This window comes from Chiloscyllium plagiosum, unplaced genomic scaffold, assembly GCF_037043375.1.
Source record: "Chiloscyllium plagiosum isolate Xiang-an unplaced genomic scaffold, Cpla_swu_hap1 HiC_scaffold_8, whole genome shotgun sequence".
In the NCBI taxonomy this organism is placed as follows: Eukaryota; Metazoa; Chordata; class Chondrichthyes; order Orectolobiformes; family Hemiscylliidae; genus Chiloscyllium; species Chiloscyllium plagiosum.
In genome coordinates this window covers 97,517,346-97,533,104 of record NW_028270146.1, presented here as the reverse complement: position 1 = coordinate 97,533,104, position 15,759 = coordinate 97,517,346, and the positions used below count along the sequence as shown (strand labels likewise).

Below are 15,759 nucleotides of genomic sequence, written 5' to 3'. Positions count from 1 at the left end.
ATGCTATCCAGTGCAGCCATAGATACTCACTCTGAAACCACATGGAAGTAAAATAAAATCCTGCCAATGTTTTGAAATACTTCCATAATCAGTCTGTCTCAATGAAATTCAACCTATGGTGCAGAGATAGAGAAGCTTCTCTCTCAATGCCATTTTCTAAGGTTGGGGTAAAGCTTTACTCATTAATTAAGTTAAAAATCACACACCAGGTCCAACAAGTTTATTTGGAAGCGTAAGCTTTCAAAGCGCTGCTCCTTCATCAGGTGGTTGTATTTTTGAAAGCTACTGCTTCCAAATAAACCCGCTGTATTATAACCTGGTGTTGTGTGATATTTAACTTTGTATACCCCAGTCTAACACCAGCACTTCCAACTCTTTAATTAATTGTGCCTAGTTGACCATGTCTAATGCTAGTAATAGGCAGGGTCAATGAATAGGTTCCTTTTTATGGAACAAACATTTTTTATCTCTAGGACTACAAAACATTAACTGAAGTCTGTAAAGAGTTTAAACTCAGCATGGGGGACATGCAAAAAATTCCTAATTTTTGGTATTGGTAGGTTATGATGTATGAACTTAATTACAGGTAAAACTGTTGTTCAATTTTAGACTTAGAGGCCCGTGAAAGAGAAGCCCAGCTCAATGAAGAAGAGGAAATTAAGATTGCAAAGAATTTAGATGAAGTGGTAAGTGCAAGATCACTTTCAGATCTTTGTAAAGTATTAAATGCAGGTGAATTAGGCTTCTGCCAAAGGTAAAGTTCATGCACAAAAGTAACCATTTTGTCGAGGTACTCAAAGACTGCTGTCCAATGAAATCATACAACAATATAAGCACAGCAGTTCGATAACATTTGGTTCACTGATGCTGATTCCTATTACATTGAAATTAGTATAATCAATGATAATCTGAGGATCAATCTTTCAGCAGTTGGTCTAAGAACAAAGCAATCTATCTTTAAAACTCCAGGAAAGCCAGTATGTTTACATGTGAAGTACCCAGTTGTTATTTTTAAAGAAGAAATTAAACTGGTTATGAGAAGTTCAAATACAGGAATTTTACTTGAGTATTTGTTTTATCTATATGCATGTTTACTGCAGTTTCATCCACATGGGTTTTGACTGCAGAGTGGGATGGTGTAATAGGGACTAAGTGGAGAGAATACAGTCAGTGAACAGGTCTAACTTTAAAGAGTGAAATAAGACTCTAGGTCCTGGTTGGATTTATTTAGTGGTAGTGTGAAGTATAAGATCAGATATTGAAATACAATGATGATTGAGATTTCTGTGAAGTTCGTGATGTAGGACGATAGCAGGATCATTGTGCAGTAAATTAGCTGGGGTGATAATGGGGATAAGGATGATGAGGAATATCATTAAGCTGTAGCTACAGTGATGTTATTGGATGATATTGAAGTGCAGGTGAAGTGTATTATGGAGTCTCAATGGTGAGGTTGAATTGGCATTAGGTCAAAACAAGGTCAGTTAAGATGTTGAATGTGATGGAGACAAGAAAGGTTTAGGATCATTGATGAGGGGAAATGAGTAAATGAGATAGAAATCCACAACAGGGTTTCTTTATTGCCTCTAGCTAGTAGGAATCCAGGGAATAGGCCTAAATAGGTAATTGGCAAGAAATGATAGTACCACGGGGATCGTTTGGGACCTCAACTATTTATAATCTGTATCAATAACTTGACCATATTTATAGTTGCTCACTTTGCTGATGATATAAAAATAGGTACACAAATACATTCTTCAAAGGATATATGGAGTCTACAAAGAAATATGGATAGGTTAATTAACTGTGCAAATATTTGGCACATTAAATATTATGTTGTAAGATATGAACTTGTCCACTATGCAAGGAAGAAAATAAAAGCAGCGTTTTATTTTAATGGAGAGATAGCTGCAGAATACTCTGGTACAGAGAGATATGGGTGTCCTTACACTTGGCTCTCAAAACAAAATGTATACCAGTTCAGCCGATGAGTAGAAAACCAATTGTCATTTAGTGCAAGCGCTGTACAGAGTAGTGTTGAGACCATGTCTGGTGTTTTGATCTTTCTTTGTAAAAGATATGAATATGTTAGAAGCAGTTCAGAATGTGTTCACCCAACTGATACTTGTTTTACGTGGAAGGGATGAGGATACCTGTGAAGATCCTTATGATCTAGCTCTGAGGAAAAGTCATTGGACCCAAAACATTAACTCTGAATTCTCTCCTTAGATGCTGCTAGACCTGCTAAGCTTTTCTATCAATTTCTGTTTTTGTCCTTGTGAGGATACTTACCTAATGAGAAAAAAATGGACTTTGTTTGGCCTGTGTCAATTGGAGTTTAGAAAAATAAATAGTAATCTTTCCGAAACATCTTACATCCTGTGGAGAGTTGACAGGGCAGGTGCTAAAAGGATGTTTCCCCTTATGAGGGAGGCTAGAATAGGGGCATAGTTTAAAAATAAGAGGTCTCCCATTTAAGATGGCAGTGAGGAGAATGAAAATAAAACAAAGAGCTGTGGATTTTGGAAAGTCGAAACAAAAACAGAAGTTGTCAGAGAAACTCAGCAGGTCTGTCAGGATCAGTGTAGAGAAAGCAGAGAGAATGTTTCAAGGCCCCGTGTCCCTTCAGAAGTGAGGAGAGCCATTTTTCCTGAGAGTGTGGTGGAGGTGGATGGTCATTGAATACTTAAGGCAGAGGTAGATGGATTCTTGACTAACAAGGGAGTCAAAGGATAGCGTAGACAGGCAGGCATAGGGTGTTGAGGCCGCAATCAAATCAACCATGAAAGGTGGAGTAGATCAACTCCTGCTTCTATTTCATATGTGGTACCTCTCTGAGGTGAGGGTAGAGTCCTACAGCACGGAGACAGGCACTTTGGCCCAAACTAGTCTATGCTGTTGGATTTTGACACAGAACTTGCCAAATTCTGGCATCAGTATGGTGATTCAGTGGTTAGCACTGCTGCCACACAGCGCGAGAGACCGGAGTTTGATTCCAGCCTCGGAGTTTGCACATTCTCCCCATGTCTGCATGGGTTTCCTCTGGGTGCTCCGGTTTCCTCCCACAGCCCAAATGTGTAGGTTAGGTGGATTAGCCATGGAAAATGCAAGGTTACAGGGATAGGATAGGGGTTGGGTCTGGATAGGATGCTGTTCAGCGGGGCGGTGTTGGCCCAATAGGCCGGATGGCCTGCTTCCACACTGTAGGAATTCTGTGCTAATAAGTAGAGCTTTGGTTCCATTTGCATTAAGGCATTGGGATATCAGTGGAAGAACACTACTGGATTCTAATTTGATATCAAAGGACCCCCACTGGCAAGTGTACACACAGGAGCAAAAGCTGTGGACAGACTCTGGTTGGGTTACATTATTAACTCTTCTACCATTGAATAACTTGCCAATGCCAGCTCCCCTATTCTCTGTGTGAAGAATGGAAACTTGGATAAGGTATTGTAAGGTGTCGGATTAGGAACAAGTCAAATAGTCCATTGTCTGCTCTGCTGTTTAATGAGATTGTGGCTGACCTGACAATGCTTAACTCCACTTTCCTGCTTTATCTCTATCATCTTGATTCCCTTAATAATTAGGACCTCCTTTTAGTCCTGTTATTGGCATTGATTACAATGTCATGGGAATTGTTCTAGGGATTGCAACACTACTGAGTGTGGGAGATCCCTCAAAAGGTGCTGAACATTGGGTATTATTTTGGCAAGAATGTTATGTTTCAGTTGTTCAGGACATTGATGAGACCACAATTCCAATAGTGAGTGCAGCTTTGGTCTCCTTTATTTAAGGAATGATGTAAATGATTTGAAGGCTGTTCAGAGGAGGTTTGCTAGATTAACACCTGGACATGTGAGTTCTCTGCCAAGGAAAGATTGAACATGCTGGGCGAGTTTTCACTGCGAATTGAGTGAGGGGTGCCTTGATTGAAGTGAACAAGTTCCTGAACAGTCTTGACAAGGTAGATGTGGAAGCAATGTTCTCTCTTGTGGCAGAGCACAGAACTCTGGGGGCACAATTGTAAAATTAGAAGTTGCCCTTTCAGTACAGAAGTGAGAGAAAATTCTTTGAGGGTTGTGTGATATTAGAACATTCTGCCTTTGTAGATGCAATATTGTCAGGAAGATAAATTAAAGGTTATCAGATATAGATTAGATTACTTAGTGTGGAAACAGGCCCTTCGGCCCAACAAGTCCACACCGACCCGCCAAAGCGCAGTCCGCCCAGAACCATTCCCCTATATTTGTCCCTGTCCCTAACACTATGGGCAATTTGGCATGGCCAATTCACCTAACCTGCACATTTTTGGACTGTGGGAGGCAACCGGAGCACCCAGAGGAAACCCACGCAGATACGGGGAGAATGTGCAAACTCCACACAGTCAGTCGCCTGAGGCAGGAATTGAACCCGGGTCTCTGGCGCTGTGAGGCAGCAGTGCTAGCCACCGTGCCGCCCACTTCTTTAAAAATTTCAATCGAATCCCCCAGTCATCTTTCAATACCCCGTAAGTATAGGCCCAGAACGGCACGGTGGTACAGTGATTAGCACTGCTGCCTCACCGTTCAATTCCCGCCTCAGGCGACTGACTGTGTGGAGTTTGCACGTTCTCCCCGTGTCTGCATGGGTTTCCTCCGGGTGCTCCGGTTTCCTCCCACAGTCCAAAAACGTGCAGGTAAGGTGAATTGGCCATGCTAAATTGCCCGTAGTGTTAGGTAAGGGGTAAATGTAGGGGTATGGGTGGGTTGCGCTTCGGCGGGTCGGTGTGGACTTGTTGGGCCGAAGGGCCTGTTTCCACACTGTAATGTAATGTAATGTAATCTAAAAAAAAACCATCAAATGATCATGTGTTAAACTTTTCATATAGATGGGAATGTGGAATTTGAAAGAAAAACAGATTAACTGTGAGTTTATGGAATGGCAGGACTTGAATGGTCTACATTTGCTCCTTATTCATCTGAATGATGTTGAGAAGATTACCAGTTGGTCTGATATGAGGACTTCTTAACATGTTTAATCTGTGTCAGTGAAATACTTCTTGGTATTGTAGAGTGTTCATAAACAAAGTTGAAGGGTAGGTAAACTTCAAGGGTGAGGACTTTGGACAGAGAATACCTGTCACCATGTGGTTTACTTTAGCAAAATCCAGCAGACAGGCTGGTTGTTTAAAAACAATTAAAATCAGAATGAAGTTGCTAGTTCTGTAGCAGTAACAGACAATGCTGAAAGTGCATAGCCCAACTGCAACAGTGTCTCAACGTGGGGTCTTGGAACTTCACCTTGACTTCTTCAAGTCAGTCAGCAGCTGAAACATATACCCAAGAAAGAAAAATGTAATTGCCTTTTAGAGAAGGATAGAATTGTCTGCATTCCTACCAGATTGTTTTTGTTATACTGGCGTTAGAGCTGAATTGGACCTTGCATGAGATCCCTTTACATATCGAGCTGCTCATACAAGAAGCTGATGTTTTGAATCATGTTTCATCCATATGTATTACAGTGGTTAAACACAAAAACTGGGGATAATTGGCTTACACTTGTAACTTAGGCCTACAGTTCCCTTACTCAAACATCAGGAACAATGAGTGAAATAATTCATAACAATGCAGGTCTTCAATTATCCTCAATTTTAGTTTGAAAGAAATGCGGAAGAATTCTTGAGAAATCAATGTGAAAATGCTTAACTACAAGAGAGCTAATTTCAGTGAGTTAAAAAGAAATATGGTCCATTCTGATTGGAGACACTTCCCAAAAGATCACTTTCAATGATGAAACATGAAACATAAAGCGTTTCACATAAAGTAGATAAAGGGGGTGTGTAATAAGGATCATAATCCATTACAGTAAAGAGCCAAGCTGATTACAAAAATGCAGAGCAAACACTTGAGTTAGACAGTGTATCAGACTAAGTTAACAGGTAATGTGAAAGGTAGCCCCAAATCTTTTAAACAGAATAGTGCCGGATATGGAAGTTTTGAGTTATAAAGAAAGGCTGGGACTTTTCCCACTGGTTGAGAGGTAACTTTATAGAAGTTTATAAAGTATTGATGGGTATAGATAGAGATAGTGGCAGCTGTCTTTTCCCTAGGATGTGGGATTTCAAGAGTAGGGGGGCATTCTTTTTTTAGGTGAGAGGAGAGAGATTTTAAAAAGACATTAGGAAGTGGTGGATGTGGGTATAATTTCAACGTTTAAAAGATATTTTAGTTAGTACATGAATAGGAAAGGTTTGGAAATATATGGGCCAGGAGCAGGCAGGTGGGACTAGTTTAGTTTGGGATTATGTTTGGCATAGACTGGTTGCACCGAAGGGTCTGTTTCCGTGCTGTTTGACTCTATATAAAATATTAAACAAGTAGTCACGAGGAAGGGTTTGGCCTATTAAAGATCAAAAACAACAATTTCTTGGACTGCAGGCATGGGAAAGCTCCTAAATGTGTGCTTAGTAACTGTTGGCACCAGAGGAGAGAATGCTGCCAAAAATACATTTAAAAAGGAAAACAAAAAGAGATGGGATTTGAAACAGATGAAGAGGTACATTGGCAATGCTGAAAGCAGTAAAATCATTTGGTCATTATAGAATGCATTGTAGTTTGCTAGGGAAATTGTGGGTGTAAATTGTGAGCTTCAAAATCTCCTTAGTGCGAGAATACCAGGATTACAGATGTTACACCCATGTCCCTAAAAAGGAGAGCGTGCAAAATCCAGCAAAGACAAGTCAAATGTTAGTATTGAGAGCAAAGTTAATTGCCTGTGGGAAATTTATGGGCTTATAAATGAAAGCCAGCATGAGATTTATGAAACCAAATCACGTTTGACTAATTTTATTGAATGTTTGAATAAAGTAACAGCAAATATTGATGGTAGCCAAGTTAATATGAGTAGATGTTCAAAAGGTATTCAATTAAATACAACAGAACAGACTTGGGTGAATTGAAACCCCGTGGGATGAACTGATCATTAGTTGGATGTACACTTGAATTAATCAAAATTAATTACAGTGAAGTACTAGAAATGATTATGTAGGTTAAATGTTTTGTTAAAGGTATGTTCCAGATAATTACTTCAAACGAAATAGTGAGAGTAGAACAAGGGGACATCAAATCTGTCAAACACAAATGTAAGGCAGGGACCCTTTCTCACAAAATGATCAGTACAGGGAATAGACTCCCAGGAACAGAGAAAAACTTTGGAATCGGTCATGAAAATGTTACGTACTATTCTGGATTAAGGAGAACAATAGACTCTCTGGATGGATGAACTAATGGTTATCCTCTCACACAGTCTTTTAAAGAGTTTGTCTAAAATGGCTATGATTTTTGTCAGAACTAATATTGTTGAACCCTCATCCTACTCTGTTGTTCCTATGTGGGGTTTTGCGTGTTGCGCAAGCCATCTTTATCTGACTTCGCACCAGACAAATAGGAAGTGGCTAAACAGCACTGTACCTTCTCATTTCCAGTATTTCCTGGATTGAAAAGCAACCCTTTTTCTTCCGATGGACAGTTTGTTAACGTTTGGTTGAACAGGAATCCAACCTCCCCTCTAATGGCCCCATCTCCTGCGTCCAGCAAACCCCTTCCTCCTGGACACACCCTCCTGGTGTCCCACCCTCCCTCAACATCTTCAACTCAAACTGTCCCCACAACATCAATCGCTTGGATATTTTACTCCAACCTCTCCCCAATGGAGCATGCAGCCAACTGCACCCTTCTCTCCAAACACAACCTCACTATTAAACCCGCCAATAAAGGGAAGTGCGGTAGTAGTATTGCAAACTGCTCTACATCACTGAAGCCAGACGTCAACTCTGACCCCTCCTCCTAACGTCCCCTCGATCATGACCTTACTCTCATCACCAAAACATCATCTCCCAGACCATCAACAACCTCATGACTTTGGGAGACCGCCGATCTACAGCCTCCAACCTGATAGAAATGGTCAATGTGGGGTTGGGGAACTATCTCCTACCCAAAAGCCATAAACCTGACTGCCTGGTTGACCCATTGCCTCTGCCTGCTCCTGCCCCATCGAGCTCACGTCCTCCTACCTTGACTCCAAGCTTTCTCTTTTTGGTCAGGAACTCCCTACCTACGTTCGTGACACAACCCATATCTTCTACCTCTTCGAAAACTGTCAATTCCCTGTTCACCAACATCTCACCTTTACCATGGTTGTACAGGCCTTTTGCAACTGCATCCTCCACACAGAGGGCCTAAAATCCCTCCACTTCCTTTCCCATAGGCCCAACTAGTTTTCTTCCACTAACATTCTTATTCACTTGGCAGAACCGCTCCTCATTCTCAACAATTCTTCTTTTGATTTTTCCCACTTTCTACAAACCGGAGCTGTGCAGGCCTCTTTGTAGGATTTGTGAAACAATCCCTCTGCCGCAACTACACAGGCATCATCCCTCAACTCTTCCTCTACTACATTGATGACTGCATCAGTGCTGCCTTGTGCGCCTGTGAAGTGCTTGAGCAATTCATCAACTTTGCCAACAACTTCCACCCCACCCTCAAATTGACCTGGACCATTTCTATCACCTCCCTCCCCTTTTGGACCTCTCCATCTCTATCTCTGGAAAGGGATTCATTACTGATGTCCATTTCAAACCCACTGACTCCCACAACTGCCTCAACTACACCTCCTCGCACCACCCTGCTGCAAAAATGCTATGCCATACTCTGAATTCCTCTACCTCTGCAGCATCTGCTCACTGGATGAGGCAATCCATTTCAGGGCATCCCAGATATTCTCCTATTTTAGGGAGTGTAGTTTTCCCTCCTCAGTAATTAAGGATGCCCTCAACTGCATCTCCTCCATCTCCCACACTTCTGCCTTCAAACTCCCTCACCCCAACAACAATAAGGATAGAGTCCCCTCAGTCCTTATGTAGTACCTCGCCAAACTCCGAACTCAACGCATCATCCTCCGACATTTCTGTCACCTATAGTCAGACTCTACCACCAAAATAATATTTCCTTCCCCACCCATGTCCACTTTCCGCAAGGACCATTCACTCCACGACTTCCTCGTCAACTCTATAGTCCCCACCAATGTCTTCACCACACCCGGCACCTTTCCCTGCCATCGCAAGAGGTGCAACACCTGCCCCGACACCTCCCAATTCACCTCCATCCAAGGCCCTAAATAATACTTCCAGATCCAACAGAGATTCACCTGCATTTCATCCAACCTCCTCTAATGCATCCTTCAACCCCGATGTGGTCTCCTCTGTATTGGAGAGACCAAATGCAAACTCTGGGACCATTTCGCAGAGCGTCTGCGCTCTGCACGCATTAACCAACCTGACCTTCCGGTTATCATCCATTTTAGTTCCCCTTCCCACTCCCCCAGCGACATGTCCACCCTCAGCGACCTCAACTGACAGAGTGAGTCCAAGTGGAAACTGGAGGAATCGCACCTGATATTTTGCCTGAGGAGTTTATAGCCCAATGGCCTCCAGTATTGAATTCACCAGCTTCAAAATCTCTCCGCCCCAGCCTTATCCATTGTTCAGCCCTCTCCCTCTTCCTCTCCTCCCTGACCTGTTCTAACCTGACAATCTTTCTGCTCACCTATCCACTTCAACCCCTCCCACTGACCAATCACAATAACCCCCTATCTGCGTCCGTCCATCTATCGGTGCTGTCTGACCTGCTGTGCTTTTCCAGCTTCACATCTGTTGACTTCAACTGTTGGCCGTGCTCAGGTTCCAGGCAACATTTTGAAAGTCAATACATTGCCTTACATATGTTGCTATTACAAAGCTTTACTATGCTCTACACAAAGTGTAACTAAGTGTGTATCGCACACTCTATGGTCTGGAGTTCCCCAAGCACATCGTAATCAATAATGTGGTTTTCATTGAATCCCTACAGTGTGGAAACAGGCCCTTTGGCCCAAGTCCACACCGACCCTTCAAAGAGTAGCCCACCCAGACCCACTCCCTCACCCTCTTACTCTACATTTACCCTGACTAATGCACCTAACCTACACATCCCTGAACATGATGAGCAATTTAGCATGGCCAATTCGCCTAACCTGCACATGTTTGGACTGTGGCACGTGGGAGGAAACCAGAGCACCCGAAGGAAACCCACGCAGACAAGGGGAGAATATGCAAACTCCACAGAGACAGTTGCCTGAAGTTGGAATCGAACCGAGGCAGCGGTGCTAACCACCGAGCCACCATGCCACCAGTTTTAAAGTGCCTCTTAGTTCTGTGAGCTATCAGTAGTGGCTATCAATTTAAATACTGTGAAATGTCTGTAAAACAAAGATGAAGTGTTTGGAGGGGGGGTGTTGGGGGCTGTTGATGGTGCCAAGTGATCTTTTCCACTCGCCTGAACAACGTTTCGGTTTAATACCCAATCCAAGAGGTAGCATAATGAGCACTGCTGAATTGCCTTTGTCGACTGTACATCATGTCAGTTTTGAAGCCTTCTGACTAGGAGACAACAAGTAATGGCTGTGTTTAGCATTGGGTTCCCCAGGGCTGGGCACTGTGAACAAACTAGAGAAGAATCATGGAAGCATTAAAAATAGTCAAGGATAGGCGGAAAAATTTTTTGTTGGTCAAAGATCAGTGGTCAGTTTATAGAAAAAGGTTGTTTGCTTTCTAGTTAATGAAGGAAGGTGGTGCGCAATGAGGATGGACTTTTGAGTTATTAACAATAGGAATGTGGGGATGAGATGGTAGGAGATGGAGTCATGTGATTCAGCCTCCAAGAAAGCATCCAAGTGGATCTGGTGAACCTAATGCTGCGATCAAGTGAAACTGGAGCCTTTCACAAATGCAAATGTTTTAAGCAGTGTAAACTCTAATTACAGGTCAGGCAATGCATACAACATATACAGGAAGGTTGTAACTAATAAAATATGTTGCTGGAACACCATGTCAAATAAAATTAAGTTTATTTTTGTTTAAAACAAAATACTAACTTCAGGCTGTTCTCCCATTGTGTAACCCCAGATTAAATGTGATGATGCCAAAAAATAAATTGGCAGATGCTAGTGTGCTGGGTTTCAAGCACAAGGGAGAGAAATGCTCTTTTGCTTCTGCAAAAACCAGTAAATGACTTTCATTCTTGAGTAAATTTGATTCTGGAGAAAAAAACTTATTGCAAGTTCTGTCAATTAATCTTGAGTGCTGCAACGTACATTTGAGTCCAGGTGTTGAGAGGTAAGACATCCGTTTCTGGAGATACAAGGTAGATTTGCTGTGGATGACATGGCTATGAAACCTGATAGGTGTGCATTCAGCTGTGGTCATCAAGAATAGCCCATATCCTTGGCATTTTCTGTAACCATGCTGTTGCAGCTCATCTTTCACCTCTTTACAGCTGTCAACGTAGTTGATCCAGTCATCCTCTCCAACTGCTATGCTTTTTTAAAATTTCTGTCGGGCACCTTTTGCTTGGTTCCGTGCTTAATAAAATTACATTTGGAAACAGGCCATTGAGTCTGACCAGGCCATGTGGTATTTGTCCTCCATAAGGATAGTTATTCCAATCTCATGCACCTGCTTTGCTTCTGTTTGTCTGTATTCTCCTCTCTTTAAACCATCGAACTAGCCTATTCTTAAATGTCTCACCTATTTAGTTGTTCTCTCACTTCACAGGTCTACCAGGAATCCCTCCTTAGATTCTTTTTTACCTTTGTGTGAATACTGTCCTTTAGCGGTACCATTTGAACTCCGATGTATGTTGGTTACTTAAACTTACATCACTGCATCACTCTTGTAATTCATTCATTCCCTGTATTATCAGGATGCATCCAATTTTCTATCCATTGCCTTAATACCCAATTTACAAACACTGAGCATTCACTATCAACTCGAGCCCTCCATGGTGATGATCTCTGGGCTGTCCCTATTGACACCTGAGCTGAGCTTCTGATTTCCTCATCTCTCAATGATAAAAATTGCTTGCCTTTATTTCCTCAATGCCATCCATTACAGACTATCTACTATTGAATACCTGTTTCATGCCTTTGTCACCTCAAGACTTGATTACTCCAAAGCATTTTCCATCAGATGCAATGGATCAAACAAAACCTTATCCAGCACAATGGCTCTCTGCTCCTCACGCCTACATTAATTTTCTTCCAGTCTATAAGTTGTAGATTTTAATTTCTCACCCATTTGTTCTTTTCAGATCCCTTCATAAAATTGCTCCTCATTTTATAATGGCTTCCACCCCTACAACTCTCACTACATCAAACTGTTTCTCTGCCTTCAAACTTTTAAACTGCTATTGTAAGCTGTACTTTCAGCCACCTAAATCATAATCTCTGAATTTCTTCTTAAACTTCTCCACCTCTTTCTCCTAATTTCCCATGTTTGCTTTTGGAAGACTGGAGGTTGGCAAACTTGGTACCACTGTTTAAGAAGGGTGGTAAAGACAAGCCAGGGAACTATAGACCGGTGAGCCTGACCTCGGTGGTGGACAAGTTGTTGGAGGGAATCCTGAGGGACAGGATGTACATGTATTTGGAAAGGCAAGGACTGATTAGGGATAGTCAACATGGCTTTGTGCATGGGAAATCATGTCTCACAAACTTGATTGAGTTTTCTGAAGAAGTAACAAAGAAAATTGATGAGGGCAGAGCAGTAGATGTGATCTATATGGACTTCAGTAAGGCGAGAAGGTTCCCCATGGGAGACTGATTAGCAAGGTTAGATCTCATGGAATACAGGGAGAACTAGCCATTTGGATACAGAACTGGCTCAAAGGTAGAAGACAGAGGGTGGTGGTGGAGGGTTGTTTTTCAGACTGGAGGCCTGTGACCAGCGGAGTGCCACAAGGATCGGTGCTGGGCCCTCTACTTTTTGTCATTTATACAAATGATTTGGATGCGAGTATAAGAGGTAGAGTTAGTAAGTTTGCAGATGACACCAAAATTGGAGGTGTAGTGGACTGCGAAGCGGGTTACCTCAGATTACAACAGGATCTTGACCAGATGGGCCAATGGGCTGAGAAGTGGCAGATGGAGTTTAATTCCGATAAATGCGAGGTGCTTCATTTTGGGAAAGCAAATCTTAGCAGGATTTATACACTTAATGGTAAGGTCCTAGGGAGTGTTGCTGAACAAAGAGACCTTGGAGTGCAGGTTCATAGCTCCTTGAAAGTGGAGTCGCAGCTAGATAGGATAGTGAAGAAGGCGCTTTCCTTTATTGGTCAGAGTATTGAGTACAGGAGTTGGGAGGTCATGTTGCAGCTGTACAGGACATTGGTTGGGCCACTGTTGGAATATGGCATGCAATTCTGGTCTCCTTCCTATCGGAAAGATGTTGTGAAACTTGAAAGGTTTCAGAAAAGATTACAAGGATGTTGCCAGGGTTGGAGGATCTGAGCTACAGGGAGAGGCTGAACAGGCTGGGGCTGTTTTCCCTGGAGCGTCGGAGGCTGAGGGGTGACCTTATAGAGGTTTACAAAATTATGAGGGGCATGCATAGGATAAATAGACAAAGTCTTTTCTCTGGGGTCGGGGAGTCCAGAATTAGAGGGCATAGGTTTAGGGTGAGAGGGGAAAGATATAAAAGAGACCTAAGGGGCAACGTTTTCACGCAGGGGATGGTACGTCTATGGAATGAGCTGCCAGAAGATGTGGTGGAGGCTGGTACAATTGCAACATTTAAGAGGCATTTGGATGGGTATATGAATAGGAATGGTTTGGAGGGATATGGGTTGGGTGCTGGCAGGTGGGACTAAATTGGGTTAGGGTATCTGGTCGGCATGGATGGGTTGGACCGAAGGGTCTGTTTCCATGCCATACATCTCTATGACTCGAAGTGCCTTGTTTCTCCTTATGTCTCTGTGAACCATCTTAATGGTGCTTTTTGAGGGCAAGTTGTCACTAAATATTTCTGACACATCACATTCCAGAATTGCTGTCTGATAAGATAATGATTTTCTATCTTGGATATGTTTTTAGTTATCCAGGATTTAAGCTGGTATCTGCTGCTTTGCAATTACAAGTTGGGAAATTGCCATGTCAATTATAGGAAACAAACTAGTGTAATTTTCTTGGCTACGTGAACTGGACATGTTGGATAAAGGATAAAAGTGTTGATGCAAACAGATTGAAAGGTAGAAATTTAATCTCTCTGCTTTAATGGGTTTGAATTAATTGCTGATGTTGATAGTTCTGTGATTGCTCAGCTTTTGGTGAACTGTGATTTTTAGGATTGGTTTCAATAAAAGTAACAGCATTTTTTGCTTTTACTAACTCTTTGAGTTGACTGACAGCTTGACACTGATATTAATCATGTGAGGAAAAGTCCAGTTTGTAATCCAAGAACACATTTGTGGTCTTCAGTCTATTACTCAGATAGCCTCTGTGTTGCCATGGCTTAAAAATTACATTTGTAGAGATTTTAACTCATAGTGGATTTAATTTACTTCTGAACTGTAATGAACCCTTGAAGGTGATCAGAATTGGAGAAGAGCTCAGATTTTAACAACTTAACTCTGCTCAATTATTGAATGTCCTATTCAGTTTCAGAATGTGGCTGTGTCTTGGTCTCTATGAATTGAACCCAAGAAAACACAAATTATAAGAAGTGGGGAGGAAAATATAACATCAAATTCTCAGAATAAAATTGTAAAACAGAGTTATGTTAAACTCCTACTGAACCTTGTTCAAAAGCACAGTTAGAATGGATGCAAGGTTCAGTTTTCTGCATTTTAAAAAGGGTAAAGTCACTATATAATACAAAAATATTCACAAAGAATAGTGATATCTGAAAAGGATGAACGGTCTATGGCTGAATTCTACATAAAAGAGAAAACTTGGATGATAGTCTTATAGAGGTCTGAAAGTTATGAAGATATTTGCTGGTGTACCCATATAATTTGCTGCCTTTGTGGTAGTGTTTTTGGATTTGGAAGGTGCTGTCTTAGGAGCTTGGAAGAGCTTCTGCAATGCATCTTGTGGACGGTAGACACTGCTGCAACTGAGCATTGGTGGTGGAAGGAGTGAATGTTTGTGGATATGGTATTGAGAAAATGTTTCCAACTGTGGGAAAGTTCAGCCAAAGAAAGTCAATAATGAATTCAGGAGATGCTTATTCATTCAGAAAGAGCTTAGAATGTGGAATTTGCTACTACAGTGAATAGGTGAGCTGATTTCATTGGATACATTTAATGGGAAGTTGGATAAAATGTTAAGGGATAGTAGCCTTTGCTGATGAAGTGTGATGAAGTATTCTGGGAGAAGCCTCATGTACATTTGCTGAATGGCCCTTAAATTCAATGAAGTATTACATACAGTCTCTGAAATGTGGTGTCAGGGAGTTCTACGTTGTCAAAGATGTAACTCTTTAGCTGACATGTTGGATCAACCTGTTCAGTTGAGGATTCAAGAAGGACAGTGGATGTTCCCTTTGTGCTAACCAATATTCTGTTTTTACCCAGTCATTTTGCTTTTTTGGTGTTATAAATTATTTTCCAATTGCTATTGACAAGGAAAGAAAATGAAAAAAGGTCAGGGGTCCCAGACTCAGCCTTTGCAATTGTCTCTTTTTTTTTTCAGCTTGTTTGGATGAAAGTGATAGATGCAGGCTTGATGAGCGAACTGGCCCTTTTTAATGTAGGAAAAAAACATAGAGCACTATTTAAGTGGAAAATCGCTGCAGAATTCTGAGGTGCAGACAAATTAAGATGTTCCAGAGAATTAAGTTAATCCCCAGCTAGAAAACCTTAACTAGAAGGCGAACGGGATGCTATCCTTTATTATGGGAGGAATTGAACA

General features: G+C 41.7%; 1 protein-coding gene across 1 annotated transcript in view; it reads left to right on the top strand.

Moving 5' to 3' along the window:
- The window catches only part of dnajc17 (DnaJ (Hsp40) homolog, subfamily C, member 17), a 164,537-nt gene that overhangs the window by 61,355 nt on the left and 87,423 nt on the right, over positions 1-15,759 (top strand). The window contains exon 5 of the mRNA XM_043698256.2: positions 610-686. Coding sequence (XP_043554191.1) covers positions 610-686 — 77 coding nt within the window. The remainder of the gene's footprint in view (positions 1-609; positions 687-15,759) is intronic.